This window comes from Ceratocystis lukuohia (genome assembly GCF_044167205.1).
Source record: "Ceratocystis lukuohia strain C4212 chromosome Unknown Supercontig3_pilon, whole genome shotgun sequence".
NCBI lineage: Eukaryota > Fungi > Ascomycota > Sordariomycetes > Microascales > Ceratocystidaceae > Ceratocystis > Ceratocystis lukuohia.
In genome coordinates, this window is record NW_027263522.1 from 418,175 (window position 1) to 439,627 (window position 21,453).

Here is a 21,453-nt window from a genome sequence, read left to right on the forward strand (position 1 = left end):
CGCTCCTCGCCTGCCACGACAACTCGCCATTTCGACTGCACACACGCCTCGCTGCTTCCTAACTGCTACCACCCATCATGTCACCATCTCAGCCTGTCGCTGACGCCCAACCATGTGCAAATGCTCCTCTTGGTCTCCGTGATATGCTGAACAACAATGTGCCCGAGCGCCACGATTCGGCCTACTACGGCACTCCTAGTGAAGCCTCCAGCAAGCGTATGGATATTGAATCTCCCCAGTCTTCCCCGAGTCCGCATACAACGACGGGTGGCCTGACCGCTGTTGCATCTCCAGATAACTCCGCCGCTTCGTTTGCAGCCGCTCCTGGCGCCTCCACCGTCGTCGCCTCCGCCCCTCCCTACGCTTACGCCCCTCGCTCTAACCATGACACCGCCTCGCCGTCTCCCACATCTGCCCATCGAGCCGCTTCTCGCAACTCAACAGCTGCATCTCTTGCCACAACTACCAACATGAGCGTTGCTTCCATAATGTCCCCGGCTGGTCCCGCCCCTACACCCGGCTCGTTTGCACCCAACGACCCCCATAGAAGCAGCAGCAGCAGCAGCCGCCAACGCTACTATTCTCGCGCGGGCGACCCTCCCCAGCACACACCCACTTCAGCCATCGACACCGACAATGACCGTCGCGAGAGCGTCGACAGTAGAATGAGCCAAAACCTGAATGAAATGCAAATAAACAACACCGGCTATCTATCCGCTCCTACATCCATGTCCTCTCCCTACCCGCCTCACATCCAGAACAGTGCTGCAGCGCAGCGCATTCCCAAACAAAAGTTTGAGCCGTTTCTCTCCCATCGCATGTCCAATGGCTACCAGCCTAGTGCCGAGAGAACTCCTCTCGAAGTCCGAATCGACCGCCGCACTTCACGAACAGCCCCTACAATTACTGGGCCTACGCAGGGAATCATTGCTAGGGCTGCCGAACCTACAAAGGGCCAGGCCTGGGCTTTCCCCGAGGACGAGCGATCTGGGAGCTACACAGAGTCCCGGCGTAGTAGCCTGGCAGACTCCATCAACAGCAGCCAGTTCACCTCGGAGTCTCGCTTGCCACCAAGTCAGGCCCGCTTAGATGCTCAGAGCATGGACGGCCACCGTCTATCCAGCACATCAAACGAGTACCTCCCCATGCACCACCACTCGATCCAACACAAGAAGATCAGTGACTTGCAGGATGAGAACCGCTCTTCGACTGGCCAGCCCTATAGCAGAACGCCCGAGCTTCGCCAGAGCCACAAGCTAGCCGAACGCAAGCGCCGCACAGAGATGAAGGAGCTTTTCGAACAACTGCGAGAAATGATGCCCCAAGAACGCGGCGCAAAAGCATCAAAATGGGAGATTCTGACAAAGGGTGAGTTTTTTTTTTTTTTTTTTTTACATTTTCTTTCTTCTCTTGCCTCATGTTTTTGTTGTTCACTTACAGATGCTATACTGCCTGTGGCTGCCTTTCATTTGCTAACTCTTTGACTTTACCGCTTCTCAGCTATCAACGAAATCAGACGCCTGAATGACACTATGCGCAATATGTCTATTCACTACAACGGCGCTGTCAACGAGATTGAGAATCACCGCCGCGAGATCCATGGCTTGCGCATGGAAAACGCCGAGCTACGAGCTAAAATAAACTCACATGGTCTTGGCCACCATTCCTCATCACACTCTAGCGCGGCTCCTCTACCTCCTCATACTCCTCACTCTTCTCACCCCACTACCCAACAGCACCCTCCACCGCCACCGCCCGCACAGCCGCCCGCACAGCCGTCGTCGCAACCTGGAGTATCACCACACTCGACGCACCAGTATGGAGGGAGCTTTGAGTACAACACAGCGTCGCGGCCGGAACTACCTTCCCTGCGCTCTCTTAACAACCAGCTACCGCCGCCCCCTTCTGCGCCCGCGGGCCCAGACTCAATGACGGGGATACAATATGACTCGCATCGGTCGGCGTATTAGACGAATGCCTACCCGCCGGCTTGGCCATGTTGATGATTTTTTTTATCGTCCTTTTTCTGTATTCTGTAATCATCACTTTTCTATTCTCATTCCCATTACACTGTGCTACTTCTGCTCTTTCTTTATTTTTTTTTCTTTCTCTCTTCTCCTTTTCGTCCATCAGTTCTAGTCTATGGTGTTTTGTGTCTTCAAAAGTTCACCCATATTCGGCCTTACCAATGACATATATATCCATTCCGTTCTCCTTTGTGGTTTCTTTCCTCTTCTGTCACTCTTTCCTCCTGTCTTTCCTATTATTTCCACCGACCATGGGCCTGCTGAGACTCTTGTTGTCGACAGATTTCGGGTTGTTTTACTTGCCTCGTTCGTCCTTATCTCTGTTTCTTTTGTTGCCTGACTCGTTAAGATATCTACTCGTTATTTTCCGAATGCTCTGATTTTTTATGTTTCAATGTCCCTCTTTATGTGTGCGTGCTTGTGTGATATGCCGACCTAAAGTTCCACATAGTATCTGTTATGCTTCCTGATGAACTGTAGACATTCAATGCGACCGATGGGGATACCAATTCACTATTTATTCCTTGCAAACTAGGCACAGGAACAGAACAAACACAGAGGGCACGGCCTTACGTGACTGAGCGAGAGCCTTGACTGAAGTTTGTCGCTGAGGTTGCACAGCAAGTTAGGGTTAATTGCTGACCAAAATTTTTTCTTGTCTTTCGGTGCTGGCTAATCTTGGGTTAATTGGAAACTTTATTACTGCCTCTTGTAGACTTTTCAACTAAATTTTCAGAGTTCAGATTTTCTGCACAGTAACAAAGTTGCTGTTCACCAAAAAAAAAAAAAGCTTCACGATAAGCGTCACAACAGCAATTATGTATGTGCTGAGAATGGGAGTTCCTCGATAACTCTGGTCCCTTTGCTAACAATTCGCTGCCGTTCTTCTAGGTTCTCTCTCCGCAACATTGTTCAGCGGGCTCGTCCCGCTGTTATTTCGTCATGGGCAGCTCCCAAGGCTGTTGTCGTGCCTGTTCTTGCTGCTCAGCGCCTGTTTTCTGCCTCAGCTCGTCTGGCTGATGATTATGGCGAGCAGCGTGGTGGCAGATACAACAACAACAACAACAACGGAGCCGCTGGACGTAGCCGGCCTGCTACCGATGCTCTTAACAACTTCGTCTCAAAGACTGCTACCTCTATCGAGGCCTCCCGCTCTGAAAAGAGAGTTGTGCAGATCAACAATGTCCCCTATGAGGCCCGCTGGGAAGATGTATTCCGTGTCTTCGGATACTATGGCGAGATTGAGCGAATCAAGTTTCCCAAGCCTGGGTGAGTTCTTTTTATTCTCTCGCCTCTGACTTTCTTGTCTTTCTTTGTACTAATAGAGTGTGTACCTTGAACTGCAGTTTCTGCTACGTCCACTACGTTGATGTGTCATCCGTTTCCAAGGCTGTCACTGCCCTTAACAACACTTACTTCCACTCGCGCCGCATTTTTGTGAACGAGCCTGAGCACGCCTACGTCTCCAAGACGCCCTTCTACCGCCAGTACGACCCCTGCGAGACTGTCTACATGGGAAACCTGCCCTACGACCTTAAAGAAGACGAGTTGAAGAAGATCATTGAGCCCCTCGGCCCCACGGTAGACGTTCGCGTGCCCACCCACCCCTCCACTGGACTGCTCCGTGGCTTCGCTCATATCCAGTTTTCGACTGTTGAAGCGGCCAAGGAGGCCGCAGAGAAGCTGCAGGGCACCGAGATACGCGGCAGATCCGTGATTATCAACTTCGCAGCGGGCAAGAAGAACTCTCCTAGTGCCTCTGCGCTTGACACTGCCAAGTCTCTGGGCGACTACCTGTTCAAGGAGTCTGCTCGGGATGAGGCCGCTGACGCCGCGAAGGCTACCGAGTCTGCTGAGTCCACCGAGTCTGCTGAGTCTACCGAGTCTGCTGAGTCCACCGAGTCTGCTGAGTCCACCGAGTCTGTCGAGTCCACCGAGTCTGCTGAGCAGGCCCAGACTGAGACCAAGGAGACTCTGTAGACGGACCAGCCGACATTTGCTTTATTCTTTTGCGTGAATGGAGGGATCCAAAATGTATGATTAGTTTTAGGCTTGTCGACTGCCTGTCTTGTTTGGCTGTGTTCATGTGTTTTGCTCTTTTTTATATCTGCTCCGCTCAGGCAATCCAAGGCAAGCAAGTTAGTTACCTGCATCATATCACGAGAGAACAGCGAAAAAAAAAGGAAAACAAGAGAGAGCCAAAAAGAAAGAGATTCTGCTTAGGCGGGATTAGATTTGTTTTATTCTTTGTATTACTGCGGTGGGCGGATGTGGAGAGATTCTGACGAACAGCAAATTCTTATCAAGGTTGGTCTGGGAAAAAGAAGAAGCCGGCCTGTGTACATTATATACCACCTTTCCCTGTTTTCACACTGCTATGTATTTGCGCAAGAGCCAATCTAGAGACCGAACAGTGAGCATGTATGAGACAACAGCTTACTATAATCACCTTCTTTGCCGTAGCTAGTATCACGATCAGCAAAACTGACATGCTCATCGCTTTCGGCTGTTGGAGATGTTTTAGTGCCTCGGCTTACCTTGCAGACGGCAGCTGACGACAGCTGTCATCAGCTGACATCAGCTGATGACTCTCTAGCCACATAAACGGCAACATGTGCTTGGCTGAAGGACTGCAACTAAAGTTCAAGCTTTGCCAGTCCAAACTGCGACCGACTTTCTACACATTTGTTTAATTTGTTTGATTGCATTTGTAATACAGACTTGCACCTGTTTCCCTCCGTTTTTCCATCACCGTACACCCCTATTGTTGAGACTTCTTGCTGCTCCTATCATTCCTCGGCAAACATCCTGCTTGTTCCACTCCCACTACTGCCGCCCCTCCAGCACCCAACCTGACTTCTTCTCAACAAGTTAGAAAGCCAGCCAGTCACTCCCTTTTGCTAGCTTCTATATATTTCAACTATCCTCACTCACGCTATTACGCCATGTCATTCGGTGGCGCTGAATGCTCTTCATCGGCAAATCCGCTGAGCCAGCTGCAGAAGCATGTCCAAGGCGATACCTCACTACAAAGCGATAGACTTGCCGGCCGCGGGCCTAATGCCGTCCAAGGCTTTCGTAATGCGGGCGTCTCTGGCCCCCAGCAGGATGAGGTGAGTAGTATGTCCAGGGAGCCTTCAATATCGCAGCTAGGCCAGGACCCTGACGCAACTCTGTACCTCTCGATGAATCACATGCCACCTACAGATTCTATCATATTTACTGACTACTCCTATTTCTTCTGCAGATGGTTAACGGCTTCCTGAGTCAACAGCCCGCAATGGGCCCACAACTGGCCATGCCTAACGGAATGGTGCATCTCGACCCTATGCAAATGCGCCCTCTTGCCGCCCCCGCTGCCTCAGCCGGCCCCATGACTATGACGCCGCAAATGATGCAAAACCCAGCCCAGTTTCGACAACTAACTCCTGCCGCTCCAGGCTTTAGCGCTGCCGAGTTCGCCGCTTTCAACCAGTCCCAGTCAGCATCACAAGCACCGCAAATGCCTGCCATCACTTCGGCCAACCCCATGATGCAGTCGCAACCCTTCATGATGGGGAATCCAATGGCGATGAGTGGCATGGGAATGGGAATGGGAATGGGCATGGGAATGGGCATGGCTTCGCCCATGATGATGAACTCGGCTGCCTCGCAAATGCAGCAACAACCAGCCCAGCAGGCTGCCGACGACAAGGGCAAAGGCAAGGCGGTAGAAGACGCCCAATGGGAAGCCATGTTCAAGCAGATCGATATGCAGGAGGGAAGCAGCAAAGACGCCACAACCGCCGACCAAGACGAAGCTCTGGCGGCGGAAAGAGAGCTTGAAGAGCTAGATAGAGGTATGACCCAAGAATCTGAGACAAACTATGGTGACTTTGAAGCCATTTGGCAGGGCATTCAAGCTGAAAAAGAGGCAGCTGCCGAGCAACTCAAGGCAAACGCGGCGAACACGACGACCGCCGACGACTGGAACGACGTAGATGGCAACTTTACCAACTTCGGCGGCGACTGGAGCCACTACGCTGTGGGCGATCCTGTGGTAGAGCAGTACATGTTTGAAGAAGACAACATCTTCTCCGGCCAGAGCAACGCTTTTGATGAGGGAGTCAAGATTATGAAGGAGGGTGGCAACTTGTCTCTTGCGGCGCTTGCCTTTGAGGCCGCAGTTCAACAAAACCCACAGCATGTCGAGGCCTGGGTGTATCTAGGAAGCGCCCAGGCGCAAAATGAAAAGGAGGCACCCGCTATCCGAGCACACGAACAAGCACTCAAACTCGACCCTAACAACTTGACCGCCCTAATGGGCCTATCAGTATCTTACATTAACGAAGGCTATGAATCGACAGCCTATCGTACATTGGAGCGCTGGCTTTCAGTCAAATACCCCAACATTGTATCACCAGACAACCTGCATGAGCCTGCGCAACTGGGTTATACCGAACGTGATTTGATGCATAAGAACATCACCAATTTATTCATCAAGGCTGCTCGACTGTCGCCTAACGGAGAGCACATGGACCCTGATGTCCAGGTGGGCCTTGGTGTCCTGTTCTACGGGTCTGATGAATTTGAAAAGGCAATAGACTGCTTCAATGCCGCCCTGCAGAGCGTTGAGGTTGGCTCTTCATCGCTGAAGGAGGAACAGGTGCATTTGTTGTGGAATAGACTGGGAGCAACGCTGGCTAACAGCGGCCGCTCCGAAGATGCTATTGCCGCATACCAGACGGCGCTATCCCTCCAACCTAACTTTGTGCGTGCTCGCTACAACCTCGGTGTTAGTTGCATCAACATGGGCTGTTTAGAGGAGGCTGCACAGCATTTTCTACTGGCGCTGGACATGCATAAGACAATCGAAAAGGACGGCCGCAACAAGGCCTATGAGATTCTAGGTGATGGCGGCAATGGTAAGGGCCCTTCGATTGACGAGCAGCTTAACCGCATCTCGGCTCAAAACCAAAGCACTACGCTGTATGATACTTTGCGCCGTGTGTTTACGCAAATGGGACGTCGTGACTTGGCAGAGCGGGTGGTTAATGGCGTTGATCCAGAGCGCTTCTTGCCTGATATCAACTACAAGGCTCGGAATTAAAGACAGAGCATGTCCAATGTTGGAGGATAGGCGAGGACTGAAGTGGGAATAATACGAATGCTACAACATAAAATATATGTCTGTATATATACATGCTTGTCACGTTCTAGATATAATAAACTTGGCTAGTACTGTAGCCTTGCCTAGGCATATCGCCTTGGCATATAGATCCATTACGTCTTTTAATCATTTTTTTTCTTTTTACACCTATTCTCCTTTCCTTAGTTTTTTGTCTTTTAGTTTCCCCAGTCTAGCGAAGAGCTAGCCTAGTGGCCATCGATGATATTCACCTTCACCCTGGCTAGCCTTGCTTTCCTACTTAATGGTAATGAAGCCCATGCCAGCCCTCGCTATCCTGACTTCTCTACGCATCGCTTGCTCTTCGGTGTCTGTCCATTTGACGCTCAGTTGGTCCCACTTTGATCCTGGCATATTGTACTCCTTCTTCCACTTCGTATGCATAGCCTGCAACTTGGACAGCTCTCGTGGGTCACCACTGCCGCTATATACCATCAATCCCGTACATGGAGGCAGCATTGCATGGATCTTTTGCAGCCTCTCCACCAATGCTGCCAGTTGTGCCTGGAGCGGTGAATCGTAAGGCGATGTCTCCGGCAATGGGCCAAACTCGGGAATCAGCCCAGCCGCTGCATCACGTGCATTGTTCCACCAGCCGCGGAAAGCCTCTAGCTCCCGCATACGGGCCCATACAAAGTCGACGCCGCCACCGGGGATTATCGCCCCGTCCGTATCGCCCGCTACTGCACGTTGGATTCCTGCTACTACCTCATCGTCCGAGCGGCACCCGATATGGTGTGTCGCACGGCTGCCGGGGCCCTTAGCAGGGTTGCCCCAGTCGATCATGGCACTGGTCTTTCCCGTTGTTTTGCCGCCGAGAGCGGCAGCCCCGCCTTGGGCCTTGTATGTGGTTCCTGTACGGGCTAGCCGAGAAAAGAGATTCTCACCGCCACCTTCAGGCAAGCCCCATGACTTGCCCTTTTCGCACTTCAGACGCGCGAGGTCCAGGCAGGCCTTTGCGTCTTCAATAGAGTTGTGGCCGGAGGCGCCACCTTTTTGAATTTCGCGATTAAGATACTTTTGTGTGACGTAGCGAAGGGATTGTTTAATGGGCGGGCCTCGTGGGTGTGGGAAAATGAGGGACGTGTCGACAATAAATGGATGGCATAGCTGGAGGGCTCTCATGTCACTGTCGAGAGAGTGGCCGAGAAGGATGGTCCTTGGGGTTAGGAGGTCTAGGAGCTTGGCTTGGATATCAGCAAGCGTGGTAGTGACAGCGTCAAGCTTGGCTGGTGTCATCCCCGAATACTGAGTGACGTAGTCGGTGATGGGTTTGGAGGGTTTTACGAGCTCGTCCAGCACAACATCGCCGCCCCAACTGACGACACTGATACGCGCTAGGGCCATTTCTGACGGCCCTGTCATGACCATCTCACAGTCAATAGCGAGGATTTCGCGGCCAGCTGTTATGCTACCGTTCTCAATTTCGCCCTCGGGAACCTCAGACTCGTCAAGGGAGGTTATAGGTGTCATGACCCAGCCGTCTTTGAGCTTGAAGGCAGCAGCCTCGGCGGGGTCTGAAAGGAGCACTGGGTGAACAACGTAATCGTTTTCTGTCAGCTCCTCTTCGGTAGCAATGAAATCAGTAATGCGCGTGCGCTCGTTCCTCCAGACATCCTTTTTCCCACTATTGCTTTTGTCGTCTTTGCCTTTAGGCTTCGGCGCAGAGAGAAAGGTTCCCATAGGCGAATGCAACTTGCTGTACCGGTCATCGCCCGGGGCGCGGACAGGCCAGAGCAAGTCAAACATGTCTGCTAACGGAGCTAGGGTTGGATGCACTGTGTCTTTGTTCATAGGTTGTGGCATGTAGTCGTCCGGGCTCGAGACTTTGGCACCAGAAGCCAGAGCCTCTTTTTCGCCAGCCAGTGCTTCGTCAAACACACGATAGTCCACGTTTGCACGGAACATAGCCTCTTCCAAGCCAGGCACCATGACGGTGACGAACTTGCGGATCTGGCTGCGATTTGAAACAGAAACCCATTGTGGCGAAACTCCGTCAGCAAATACATATAGAATCAGGTCGCGCCAGGCATCAAGGCTAACCTTGCTTTGTAGGCGTGAACTCTTCAGTAGCTGAATAGATGGGTAGTTTGATGACTTTGTCGAAGGGACCTTTAGCTTTTTGCGCTTGTTAGATGCCATGGCCCAGCTATCGTCATTGGCAGGCTTGTCTCTGGATTCGGCTTCGTTATCGCTGTCTTCATTGTCGTGGGGGGCAGAGCGCTTGAGGCTACTACGCTCGCTTTCGATAGAGGAAACTGATGATGCAGGGGCGCCTGACTTTGGAGCAGCAACTATGTCCCCACTGATGGCGGCTTGCTGCAAAGCTAGAGACATGCTGGCATTTGCTTGCTTCCTCTGCTTCTTCCCCATGACTATGGATGGATGGCTATGGCAAGAGGAGAGTGGAGGAGGAGCTGAGCTGGTGTTTGGGGGTATTTGTGAGTGTATGGTATATTGTTCTATGAGATATCAATTAGCCGTGGCGCTCCAAGGCATGGATAATAAGTAGCAACAGAATGTTAGTCGGGTTGTGCATCGTCAGTGAATACAAGCCGCACTCTAAATTCTCTGCAGTCTGGGAGTTGAACTTTTTAGTGGGGCTAGTTGTAAAATAGCAATATATAGACAGTCCCCTAATATTTGCAGGGGGGCAATATTACCCATAGCTTAGTCATATTTCACTTTACGCGTTTCAACATAGCCTCTAAGCGCGTTTTCGGCAATCTTCATCATCAAATCAAAACCGAAGAATGTTCTATAGAACAACCATAGAACAACGTGCGGCGAAGTGCTGACCCTCAACAGCATTTTTATCAGCTTCTGCTGCTTCTCAACTAGCTCCGGATTAGCCTAATCATAATCTGATAAACCCTATCCCTCTTGGCCCCTTGCTCTCAATTACTGCCTTTTGTCTTTGTGCTCGTGAACTTGATGACTACAAAGACGCTCTCAGCCTCATGCAAAGGCTGCAAGTTTTCGATTGGCGACTTTGTCAACTCGTGGGTTCAGGTTGGCAAGAACTATTTTACTCCGTGCGAGGCACCACAAAATGTTCAGATCCAGGACAAGGGCAAGCCACGTACGGGAGAGCGGGATACGCTGGTAGATGGATGGTAAGCTTTGCCATCTCTAGAGAGAAACGAGAGTGCATTCAAGCGCTAACAAGGCCAATGGCAATATAGCGAGCTACAAGACGTGTGCTGTCCCATGTGCCGTACGATTCTGGGGCTCAAGTGTGTTTCTACACCTCAAGGTCATGCTTTGGTAAAGTCAGTTTTCTTTTTTGAAGGCCTCAACTACACAACCCTGCTAACCTTCCTGTAGAGAGCAGTTGCTTTTGCGTGAGCCCAATTTGTGCTTCAAGTCGGGTCGTCGCGGTAGTTCGCCGAAACTTTCTGTCAAGGAAGTCTGGAATTTGCGTGATCGTAGACCGCTAGGAGAAAACAGAGATACACAGGGATCTTCACATAGCACCCCACAGAGTATCCCTACTTCTCGTGCTAGTCCCAAGAAGAAACCAGCTGCAAAGGCCGAGCCCATCCCAACTCCGCAACCAAGCAAGTTGTCTAGGACTGCTGATGCTAGCAATGGCAGCACTACAGCTAAACAGACGCCAACAAAGCCTAACAAGGCTATGTCAGAAGAGGATGCCGAGGCCGAATACGCCATACCAGCCCCCAAGCCGTCTTCTTTCTTCCCAGAGGCCTTTTCAGTGAGCGCAACAGATTTGGCACAAATGAGGACCGACATCAACCGCATTGATACGGCTGGCTACCAGGTTATTTCCGCATTTGACCATGCCGTGAGCCGTATGGATGGGGACATAAAAAAGGCCCAGGACTCTGCGACCCAGATTAGCACAGATATCGTCAATGTACGTGACGATGTGGGATCTCTAAAGACAGATGTCGCCGGACTCAAGAACGGCATGTCGAATACAGTTTCTGTGTCCGTTCTAGAAGCTGAGATGAACGCAGTGACAGCAAAGATCGGGGAGGCGGTCGCGCCTATCAAGAAGGACATGGCAGAGGTCAAGGCCCTTGCCAAGAAAAAAGCTACAGAAACTGATACAGTAAAGAAAGATGTAGTAGCTATCAAGACGGAGGCTAAAGGCAGCAAGACCAATCTCCAGAATGTACTGGCTCGGACGGACTCTCTAGAACAGGAGCTCGGGGCCTCTAAAAAAGCGCACAAGGAGAGCCTCCAGATGATCAAGGAACAGAGCAGCGAAATCCTAGCTCTGAAAAATGAGGTCAAGAAGCTACGCTATGAAATTGAAGCCAGCAACCACGCTAGACGGCATGCCGATGCATCTCAAGCCCAGTCTCAGGCACAGCAGCGGACACAATCTCAGCAAGCACAGGCGACAGGCATGACCTCCCAAGACCTGGATATCTTGACAACTAATCTAGCAAGCATCGGCACCAAAGCAGCCATGGTGGAGACTTTGCAAATGGAATTTCAGCTGTTTAGATCGCGTTTTCAGCGGCTAGAGCAGATGGTATCCGGTTCACAACAGCAGATTCAGCAGCACCCACAACATTTACAGCAAACGCCTTTACCTATGACTTCAGGGCGGAGTGTTGATGATAGGTATCAGGGTCTAGCTACAGCCGACCAGACACCTAGCGATCAAAATCACGCCCGCCAATATAATATGGCCTACAGTGCGATGCCAGTGCAACCACAGTTCTCTATGCAGATGCCAAGCTTATTACAAACACACACGCAGCCACATTCTAAGCCACCAGTACAACCCCAGCCTCAACCCCAATCTCAGCCACAATCCCATTCGCCCAGCCAGCGCAGGAAACGGTCGTTGCCTGCCTCTTTACAAAGCTTTGAAGACAAAGAAGTAAGCGATGACGACGATGATGACGACGATCGGCTACTGCAGAATTCGCCGCCAAGAAAACGGCACCATCTGGGCTCGGCCCCAATACGACGCAGCACAGGCCCAATAGGTCAAGAGCCTAAGGCAAGCGGTGGCGAGGATATATACAGATGGTCGCCTTCGCCTCCGGGTGCTCGTAAGACGAGCTCTACCAGCCAAGCTTCGCTGTTGACAGAAGGGGCTCGGACGCGGCCGATGCGGGCAACGAGAAAGTCATATGCTAGTCGGAAGGAGTGAGCCCGCCTTAGAAGATGGACTAGATACGTACTCACTACATTTGTTGTGATCTGATGCCTTTTTATGCTCTCTATTTATACACATGTCTTTTTTTTTCTAGAACTTCCCCTACCCCCTCCCCCTGTCCACTTTATGCTCAACTATTTTACCTTCTATTTGCCAAGCTCCTGCACAATAAAGCGGGCTCCAACCTCAGCCAATGCCTCGACAACGTCAACCACCGAAGCCTTCCAAAACGCCTCCCAGGGCCTGCCGCGAAGTTTGTCCTCGTCCCACGATCGCACTGCAGCCATTCGTCCGGAAGAATCACAGCCCTCAGGTAGAGTGTCCAAGTTCTCAAAGCCACGGCTCGCACGGAAACCCGTCATCAGCTGGTTGGCAGCATGTATCGTGAAGCTTTCTGGATGCAAGTGGCCTTTGTAGTGTAGGATCATACCTGCAACCAAGTAGTTCATACTCATCTCATGCGCATTAGCGATCGTGTGTCTTCGTTTATCGTCTAGCTTCACACGTATACATAGTCTGTCTAATTTAGCTTTGACATCGGTAACGCTATAGGCAGCGTTATACAGGGTATTGCACAAGAACAACGCAGTCCGGAGGCGGTTGGTTGACCATGGCAGTGGTGATGTGGCTGGTATGACACGTGAGGCGATCAGACAAGAAAGTGGTAGAGCAACAATGGAATCTTCGGGGTACTCGGACGAAACCTTCCAGTAAGCTACGCATTCGTTCAGAAAGGCTGGCATGGGGAGCATGGCCCAGAGATTTGCTTGCACCAGTGGCTTGACAATGGCAAACCCACGTTTCAGCGTGTCTTTGGATGGACCACCGAGTGAGGTCTCAAACTCTTTGTAGTCATCCTGCAGGTTGCTATATGTACGCTGGAGAGACTCGGGGATAGCGCGATTAATTGCCGGAGATTGCAGGGATGCAGCTGAGACGAGACTGTACTCGTTGGCGGTAAGACTTGGATAGTTCTTGCATACGGTGTATACATCTAGGTCGTTGGCGCAACGGGGACAAACACAGGTGAAATGATACTTTGCAAGATCTACACGGCGGTGCTTCAGGCTATTCGAGTAGTCTGCAAAGAGTTAGTCAGTTGAGCAACAACAACAACAACAACAACAACAACAACAACAACAACAACAACAACAACAACAACAAGCAACGAGACAATAGAGAGAATTACTGATGTATGAAATGAAGATCTCTTCATCAGCAGCAATCGGCCGTTCAGCAATCAACAGAGCCTCGCGCCCCTCAATCTGCACTGTGGCATTGGGGATGCACGAGTGGTTAGCCATGGCCAGGGTAGGCTCGAGAAAGACAGACGATTCGCTGACGTCAGGGTCGTAAGCGTTGAAGGTATTAGTGAGAATCTAGCAAGGGGGGTTGAGAGTGATTAGTGGATAGTAGACAACAGGCACGTTCTCACCATGTGAGCATTAGGGACATTAGGCCCGGGAGCCACTGAAGACCGTTGAACAGCCCTAGGGAGCCTACCTTGCATAACATCTCCGCATACTTATCCGTGTTGTCTGGTCCTGCAATCTTGCTGTACGACAAAGCCATGTACGCCTGCAGCCGTATATCCTCCCACCCACGCGCATCCTGCCTAAACCCATTTACATTCCCCTCCAGCTCCTTAATTCGCTCCTCGGCCACCTTGCCGTTCACCATAACAGCCACCAGCGCCCGCGTAGGGGTCGGCAATACACGACCACCCCCGCGTTCTCGCGCAAGTTTCAGGACTGGGCACTCGTGCTTATGCCCGCCACCTCCCGATGCCATGGGCTTCCACGCGCCGCGCTGGCAGTTGACATTGCAGTATGATACAGCACGGCAGCCTGTGCATAGGCGGAGTTCGCAGTCACTACGCAGGCAATGGGAGCATTGTGAGGAGAGCTGGCCTGAGCTAGGGATAGAGAAGATGGGGTTGGTAAAGAGGCCGATCGTGTCACCTGGTTGGAATGCAGTTGTGGCTTTCAGGCATCGGCCGCGAGTTTCTGTAGTTGATACCTTGTAGTTGCCCATTTCTGGTGGGATTGCCGTCACAGAAGAGACAACAGAGATATGGGCTGATATAGGCGACTTTTTAGTGTGATAATGGTTCCTCTGCTCCCAGTCGTTATTAAACCAAGGTTTGAGACTCTTGTTTCTTTTCCCGCCTCGCGTTGGAATTGTTCAAGCCAGGGTTATACGGCCTCGTAGCCATTATTGAAGCCTGAAGTTCACAGCGGGGAAGGACAGTCGACCTGCGCGTTAGGGTTTATGGATACCTTTGCTTAGGGTATCCGATGCTACGATGAAACTGCAAGAGATGCGGCAGAGAGTAACTGCCTTCTGCGATGCGCAGATCTGCAATTTCCACTAAAATAGACCGCAACTACTAGCAATAGTATCAGGAAAATTAGAGTGGGGATTTAAGCTTATACATTACAGTGGGCTTGCATAAAGCCAGCAAGGCCCCCATGCACGATAGGGCTCATCTTGGGCCTCTTTCAGGCCCTTCAAAGTAACTCATAAGCGAAGATGAAACAGGTATGTATGGATATGAAACTATGTACCACAACGACCGGACACAGGCGATCTTAATCAAGAGCTAAACACACGAAAGAAAAAGAAAAAAAAAAGAAATCGAAAAACCCCAGACCCGGTGCTGTAACCAAATGAACCCCTGCTCTCGATAGAGCCAATATGCCATCCCCCTCTTCTAGACACATATCGTTCGTCTACGCTCAGAACAGGGCAATAACACCAACCAGGGCCACAAGGGCACCAGCAGCCAGGCCGCCGTTGCGAGGTGCGGAGCCAGTGACGGTAGACGAAGAGGTTGAGGAGGCGCCAGAAGTACGAGAGCTGCCCGAGGCAGAGCCACCGCTGGTAATGGCAGGCATGCCGGAAATAGTAGAGCAGGGAACCAGGCGCTGGACGTTGAGATCGCCAAAGGTAGGGCAGCTGGCCTGGTAGGAAGAGATCAGAGACGACGCAGAGCTGTACCAGTTGACGGCACTGGTCTCGTATGCGCTGTACTCGGAGGTCAGACTAGCGGGCACCGAGGTCAGGCAGTTGTGGCCAGATGCTGACTGCGAGTCCTCCAGCAGGTCTCTGAGGTCCTCGGTGGGACGCGGGGGGTTGGAGTCCACAAGGGCAGAGGCTAGCGAAATGCAAGTGGCAGACTGCTCAGCGTTGGTGAAGATCGACGAGCCCCATCTAGAGATGTCATTGCCAATATCATCAACACCATCGGCGATATCGTTGGCAGCGTCCTCGGCGCTGTTAGCAACGTCGTTAGCGGCATCCTCAACGCTGTCGGCAACGTTGTTGGCACCATCCTCAATAACATTGCCAAGATCGTCGAAGATATCACGACGCATTCTGACCATTTTGGGTGCAGGAGTGATCATAGGATGGGGGGCAGCCATAGCCGAAACGGTGGCCACGGAGGCAGTCAGGGCAAGAAGAGACTTGAGGTAGTGCATCTTGGTGGTGTAAATGGAGAAAGAAAAAGAAGAGATGGTTAGCAGGCAGTAGCCAGGTTGAGGATTTGAAAAGAGAGAGAGAGAGAGAGAGAGAGAAATAAAAAAGAGAAAAGACTTGGTATGCAAAAGCTTAAGATCTCAGTGCTGAGTGGCTTCCAAGAATCTCCTCCCCTAATCCACCATGATGCGGCCGTCCCCTTCTTATATGCGAATTTCCTTGGCCTTCCCCAGAGCCATAGCTCCCAAGAAGCAGGCTCCCTCTTTCGCCGTCTCGGCAAGGAATCAGCCCACGCCCAATCCAATGGATTTCCCTGGCTTCTGCCCTCCCTAGTTTGTGCTGTCCATTTTCCATTTTGTCATCCCGGGCGGAGGACAAGATCTACCTGCACTGCCCCTTGTTTCCTCCCCCCTCCTCCTTTCCTCCTCCCCCTGTCCAAAGGACCACCTACTCTTATTTGGCAACACAACGCTTTGCCCGGGTCAGGCTCTTAGGTTCAACTTAGGTCACTTGAGTTACAAGTGTCTGTGGGTTAGACGGGGTCGATGCTAATGATTATGCGTTGTGCCAAGGATCAAAAAGGGCAAATAGGGTGAGATGCGAAACTCGGTGAATCTATTTCAATGAGTGTGTCAGTGAACAGGAATAAAGAAAGATGTAAAAATAACACCAGAAAAAACCTAAGATTTTAATCATGGACTTGGCTTTGGTTCCCATTCCCTACACCATAACCGGCCGAACAAAGCCGTTGGACCACGATCTTTCCTTTGTCCTGTTGGTCCTTTGCCTTCTCTGGTTGTCCTTTTTCCTGAAAAGTGTGCCTTGTCTTGCTGTAGTAAAATACCTATACCAAATCCTCCAGCATGCCAGCAATGCCAAGACTAATGCTGATGCCTAAGCCCACTCTTTTGTCTGTAGTGTGGCTGCAGGCAGACGTTTTTCACTGCTCCCTTCTGAGCTTTCTGGTTGTTGTCTCTGTTTTGTCAGCCAGAAAGTCCCCTGTTGTTTGTAGTGGTTGTCCGTCTCGGGCTGTTAACTCCATTAGCCTAATATCGATGGTGATCGGATTTTATAGTGCAGTGCCAACCAATACGGTTAACGTCTTTAAGCTCCTGGGGCAGCCCTTCCTATTTTTCCGTGCCTCAGTCAAGGCCTGTTGAGCATTTCTTAAATCCCTTTGGCCCTTGGCTCTTAAGTCCTTGGGCCTTTGGAAAGAGACAAAAAAGAGAAGATAGTGAATTACTCATCTCTCCTCTGGTGACTGTGACCTCCCAGTTCGCCGAGGCTTCCGCTCCGAAGATATACCCTACCTAGTCTTCGTTGCTTTGTCATGCAGAAGCAAAGCCTCTGCACACAGCAAAGCAACTAACTGACTTAGCCAAGAGGATCATCACATCACGGGCTAAGTTGCTACTCTGCCTTGAACTGCGCCCAGAGAGGCTCACCGCCAAGACAGCAGTCAGAGAGAGGCTTGGTAATAGGTGCATACTTAGGGTTGTTAGGGTTTGTGTTATAGGGAAAATATGCTATTTTTAGCTCGTTTATTACACTAATGATTGATAACTTGACCATTTATTTAGCCTTTAAGCTTGAAGACCTAACACGCCCTTCCTCGTATTCAACAGACCAAAAACAACTCCGCAAACACCATCAGACATTAGGGCTGTTCAAAATATAATGGCATCGCGTTAAACCTTGCAACTCTATTTTTTGACGTTTGATGGCGCCCTAGGAGAGGCAAAGAAATAAGGTAAAAAAAAAAAAAAAAAAATCCCCGGGTCTTGAGGTGATGGTCTGTCTATTTTTATAGTGCCTCGGGGGAAAATCCGCGAGGGACTTCCTTCGAGCTTTAGTTATCTGAGAACTGAGAGACGGCGTTGGTGAGCTGTTCGGGAGTTCCCATTTTAGGAGCACTGAAAGACAGTCGTTTTTCTATGGCTGCGCCGCTCTGCTAAGTGCGTATCTACACACAGCTAGACAGTAATCCTGATCTTCTCTCTATTCTGGTTTATTCTTCTTTCTTCTTACTTGGCTATGGTCCACCATGCATCATCTGTGCTACGTTAACCCCAACCCATTGCGATGGCGATCCCTGCCCTTGGCCTTGGACCTGGACCTGCCCCTGCCCTGTCGGTCCCGCATCAGGCCTGGGGCTCATGACCTGTCCTTGTTGTTGATGCTGTTGTTGCATGCGTGCTGAATCCCGCACCTGTTGCTTGACGTGTAGCCGTTCCACCACCTCGTTTGAAATCATCTGGAAGTTATTCTTGAGAGAGAGCGCGTCCGTCCAGCGCCTGCCGAATAGCTCCAGAGTCTCCACCACCAACTGCAGAACACGTAGGCTGCGATCTAGATTCTCCTCATCACGCCCACGCAGATACACTCGTGACGGTAGTGGCAGTGGTGGCGGACAGCCCGGGTTGACTACGGGAATCTGCACCGGTGCTCCCATCAACAGCATATCCTCGGCATCACGCAAAACCGCGAGGAACTGGCTGGCCATAAAGTACACTTTGAGTGCATCATGGTACGTGTAAAACGCCGCGCTCATGGCTGCCTTTGCGATGCGGTGGATGGTCTCAAGGTAGGCTGTGGTGTGCTCAAAAATAAGCACACGACTGTAGTCGGTGATTTGGGGGGCGCGGGCTGATGGTGCAATACAGTATACGTAGCTGTACCGCAGCTCTAGGTCGAAATACTCGCCAACAAAGGCTGGCTGTGTTGACGGCAGGCTGCTGTTCCAGTCTTTCATATCGGCACACATTTTCCAGATGAACGACGGCGTGTCTGATATATCCTGATCGTCGGATTGGAACAGTGTCTGGTACCACAGTGACTGTGTCCGTCGGAGCTGGAACAGGTGCTGAGCTGGGAGGATTAACGGCGGCGGAGAAGGAGCCGAGGATGGCGGCGCTCCGTTGTTGGTAGCAGGGGCTTGTTCGGCGGGTTTGGCGATGGTGGCTTTGGGGATTACCACATTGATTGCATCGTCGGTAAAGGAGAAGGCCCGCGCATGGACCATGCTGATAGCTCTAGAGCAGGAGCAGGTGTTAGTCTTTTTTTTTTTTTTTTTTGCCAGATAGAAGTGTCGACGTCCTTTAGCGCCCTTGATACTCACCTGTCTAGGGCATATACGCAGTAGAAGATGCGTCTCCGCTGGTTAAGCTTCTCTCGCTCGCCAGGGACCTCGCGATCAGGGTCCTGGTGGTAGCCCAAGTCAATGGCCGCTCTGCTGGCAAAGCCGATGAGATGCCATGCATCGAAATGTGCCGGGTCGAGCATAGCATACTGCGTTAGAAGCACTAATGACTGGATCTGGCCCACATATCCGGACATCATGGCTTTGTCGGCATATGGCAATGCTCGGGCCACGTAATCTACGCCCATGGTGTAGAACTGGTCACCATTCTCACGGCTCTGGGCCGTGGCGCCAATAGCGAGGACGACCCAGAACAGAAAGCAGTCACTGTCCTTGATGATGCGGCCGTCATTTTCGAGAAGATCCTCCATTGTAGCCCACAGGGTCTTCTCAGCAAAACAGGGGAATAGACAGAAGATGTTGTTAAGGTAAAACTGCAAACACGTCACCATCGCCTCTTTAGATGGCATGTCGGTGTCTGTGGGGGGATGGATGAATTCGTTTGTGGCAGCAGCAAGAACTAATCTTGCAAAAGTCATGTTGGTAGCATTGAACTCAAAGTCATGAGCCGTAGCGTTAACAGACCTAGTGCATAGAGCAATTTACAAGTTAGTCAAGCCCCGTGGTTATCGTAGGACTAGAAAGAGCAAAACCAAGACTCACAAATAGCCAAAGTCAGACACTAGTGAGTTGACATCGGAGTTTTCTCGTCTGCGCTCAGCTTTCCGGTGCATAGCTTGCTGGATGACGGCTAGCGAACCTTTTCGATCGCCGTCATGATCGCCTACAGCCAAGTTGGAAGAAGCCTTTTGTGAGCGGGCAAAGGCAAGACGACGCTCTAGCTTTTCAATGCGAAGCTCAAGGGCAGCGACGTAGCTGAAGTAGAAAAAGCGGTTAGAGTGCGTGATGGGGGGAAGGGACGAGGAGAGAGAGGGGGGAGAGACGAGGGGAGAGAGGGGGGGAGAGACGAGGAGAGAGATGAGGAGAGAGACGAGGAGAGAGACGAGGAGAGAGACGAGGAGAGAGATGAGGAGAGAGACGAGGAGAGAGACGAGGAGAGAGACGAGGGGAGAGACGAGGGGAGAGACGAGGAGAGAGACGAGGGGAGAGACGAGGGGAGAGGGCCTACCTTCGTTCCTTGCCACGTGCAAATTGGTCGTTTGCACTAGAGCATTCGGCCTCCCGGCCGGCCTTTTCACAGGCCGTGCAGGCGGGCAACTTTCCATCGCACTGTTGCGTGCTGTGTTAGCAACAGAATGAGCGGGATTTATAAAAAGACGAAGCGACCATCTATGAGCAAATACCAGCAAAGTATGCTATTCATTGTTGTTGGGGATCCTCATGCCCACTCAGCCTAGAATAGACAGACTAGACTAACCTTGACCTTGGCAGCACGACCTGAACGGAAAGAGACAGTTAGAACATGCAAGTTCCGGGCAAACAAAAATATCACAGGAGGACGACCTACATCGCGAGCAGGCGCTCACAGGCCGCGACACTCGCAGCAGCGGATTGTGGGAGAAGCTAGACCGCAGCATCTTGCGCGGTTGTTGCTGTTGTTGAAGCATGGCTATGGAACAAGTTCGACACGCAGAATAGACTAAAAAAAAAGAAAAAAAAACAAGCAGCAGTCTGGATTTCTGCCAATATTCCGATAAGGCTTTGGACTTTCTTTGTGCGTTTGTATGAGAAGTGAAGATCAAAGATGTTTGCTTATCGCTCTTGAGTATGTAAGCAAAAGCAAATTATTGCTGTCAAAAGGCACAAACGGAAGTTGGGCCACAAGGCTGAAAAAAAAAAGTTACAAATGTAGCAGGTACCAAAGCTGAAAGGTGCAGCTACCTGTTCTGAATATGGTAGTCACTGTAAGCTTGTTTCTATTTCTAGGAAGAGGCAAAAAAGGCCGAGTCGTGCTTGCCTTTTTTATTCAAACAAGAAACTCTTGATCTTGAAAGGGCTGTAGAGAAATTTGGGCTGCGGCGTAGGTAGTAAGACGGGAAATACTGGCAGTCGCTACAAGCCGCCAAATGAATGTACGGCGGAATTGCGGGAGAACGGCTTAACTGCAAGCCAGCGTAGAATGGAAGGAGGGGCAGGCTGCTTTGTGCTTAGGCCCAGCCCCGCATAATCATTCCCTCTCTGCTCTGGTTCAGCAGCAGCAACGCTACGGCGGATTCATTGGACTATGCTTGTTTCCTTGGCTTGAGGAAGCCCGAAAACAAGGAGGATTAACCCTGGTAGGAGCCGTGGAAACCCACGCAGTCGTACCTTGACCTTGAGTATAGCTATTTTGGATTCATTGTTACGACTTGGAAACATAAAGGGCCACTGGGGGGGGGGGGGGGGCTAAAAAATCCTGGATGAAGCCAGCCTTAGAAGGAAGCTGTTGTTTCTTGTTGTTGTCACTTTTGCGAATAGAAAGCTGTGCCGGGACGCTGGGACGGCTTTGCATGGACGCATAAACAGAGCAGCCCCCCCCCCCCCCGTTAAGCGTATAGCA

The 21,453-nt window shown here is 51.1% G+C and overlaps 6 protein-coding genes across 6 annotated transcripts; 2 read left to right on the forward strand and 4 right to left on the reverse strand.

Annotated features, from left to right (window-relative positions):
• Window positions 1-77: 77 nt before the first annotated feature.
• Window positions 78-4,007, forward strand: HOO65_030121 (Helix-loop-helix DNA-binding protein; the record flags this gene model as incomplete). The annotated part of the gene is made up of 4 exons (XM_071001796.1): window positions 78-1,368; window positions 1,501-1,957; window positions 2,919-3,296; window positions 3,374-4,007. The coding sequence occupies 4 exons, from the start codon at window positions 78-80 to the stop codon at window positions 4,005-4,007; spliced, it is 2,760 nt and encodes a 919-aa protein (XP_070859800.1).
• Window positions 4,008-4,972: 965 nt separating this feature from the next.
• HOO65_030122 (Peroxisomal targeting signal receptor) lies at window positions 4,973-7,116 on the forward strand (the record flags this gene model as incomplete). The annotated part of the gene is made up of 2 exons (XM_071001977.1): window positions 4,973-5,140; window positions 5,275-7,116. 2 exons carry the CDS (start codon window positions 4,973-4,975, stop codon window positions 7,114-7,116), a joined length of 2,010 nt encoding a protein of 669 aa, XP_070859801.1.
• Window positions 7,117-7,431: 315 nt separating this feature from the next.
• HOO65_030123 (RNA exonuclease) lies at window positions 7,432-9,567 on the reverse strand (the record flags this gene model as incomplete). The annotated part of the gene is made up of 1 exon (XM_071000324.1): window positions 7,432-9,567. One exon carries the CDS (start codon window positions 9,565-9,567, stop codon window positions 7,432-7,434), a length of 2,136 nt encoding a protein of 711 aa, XP_070859802.1.
• Window positions 9,568-12,480: 2,913 nt separating this feature from the next.
• Window positions 12,481-14,368, reverse strand: HOO65_030124 (Histone-lysine N-methyltransferase SMYD3; the record flags this gene model as incomplete). The annotated part of the gene is made up of 3 exons (XM_071002045.1): window positions 12,481-13,415; window positions 13,524-13,713; window positions 13,838-14,368. The coding sequence occupies 3 exons, from the start codon at window positions 14,366-14,368 to the stop codon at window positions 12,481-12,483; spliced, it is 1,656 nt and encodes a 551-aa protein (XP_070859803.1).
• Window positions 14,369-15,072: 704 nt separating this feature from the next.
• On the reverse strand, window positions 15,073-15,816 carry HOO65_030125 (uncharacterized protein; the record flags this gene model as incomplete). Its single annotated transcript, XM_071000325.1, has 1 exon — window positions 15,073-15,816. The coding sequence occupies one exon, from the start codon at window positions 15,814-15,816 to the stop codon at window positions 15,073-15,075; it is 744 nt and encodes a 247-aa protein (XP_070859804.1).
• Window positions 15,817-17,846: 2,030 nt separating this feature from the next.
• On the reverse strand, window positions 17,847-20,521 carry HOO65_030126 (uncharacterized protein; the record flags this gene model as incomplete). The annotated part of the gene is made up of 6 exons (XM_071001892.1): window positions 17,847-18,846; window positions 18,933-19,538; window positions 19,617-19,829; window positions 20,083-20,183; window positions 20,332-20,351; window positions 20,422-20,521. The coding sequence occupies 6 exons, from the start codon at window positions 20,519-20,521 to the stop codon at window positions 17,847-17,849; spliced, it is 2,040 nt and encodes a 679-aa protein (XP_070859805.1).
• Window positions 20,522-21,453: the final 932 nt, after the last annotated feature.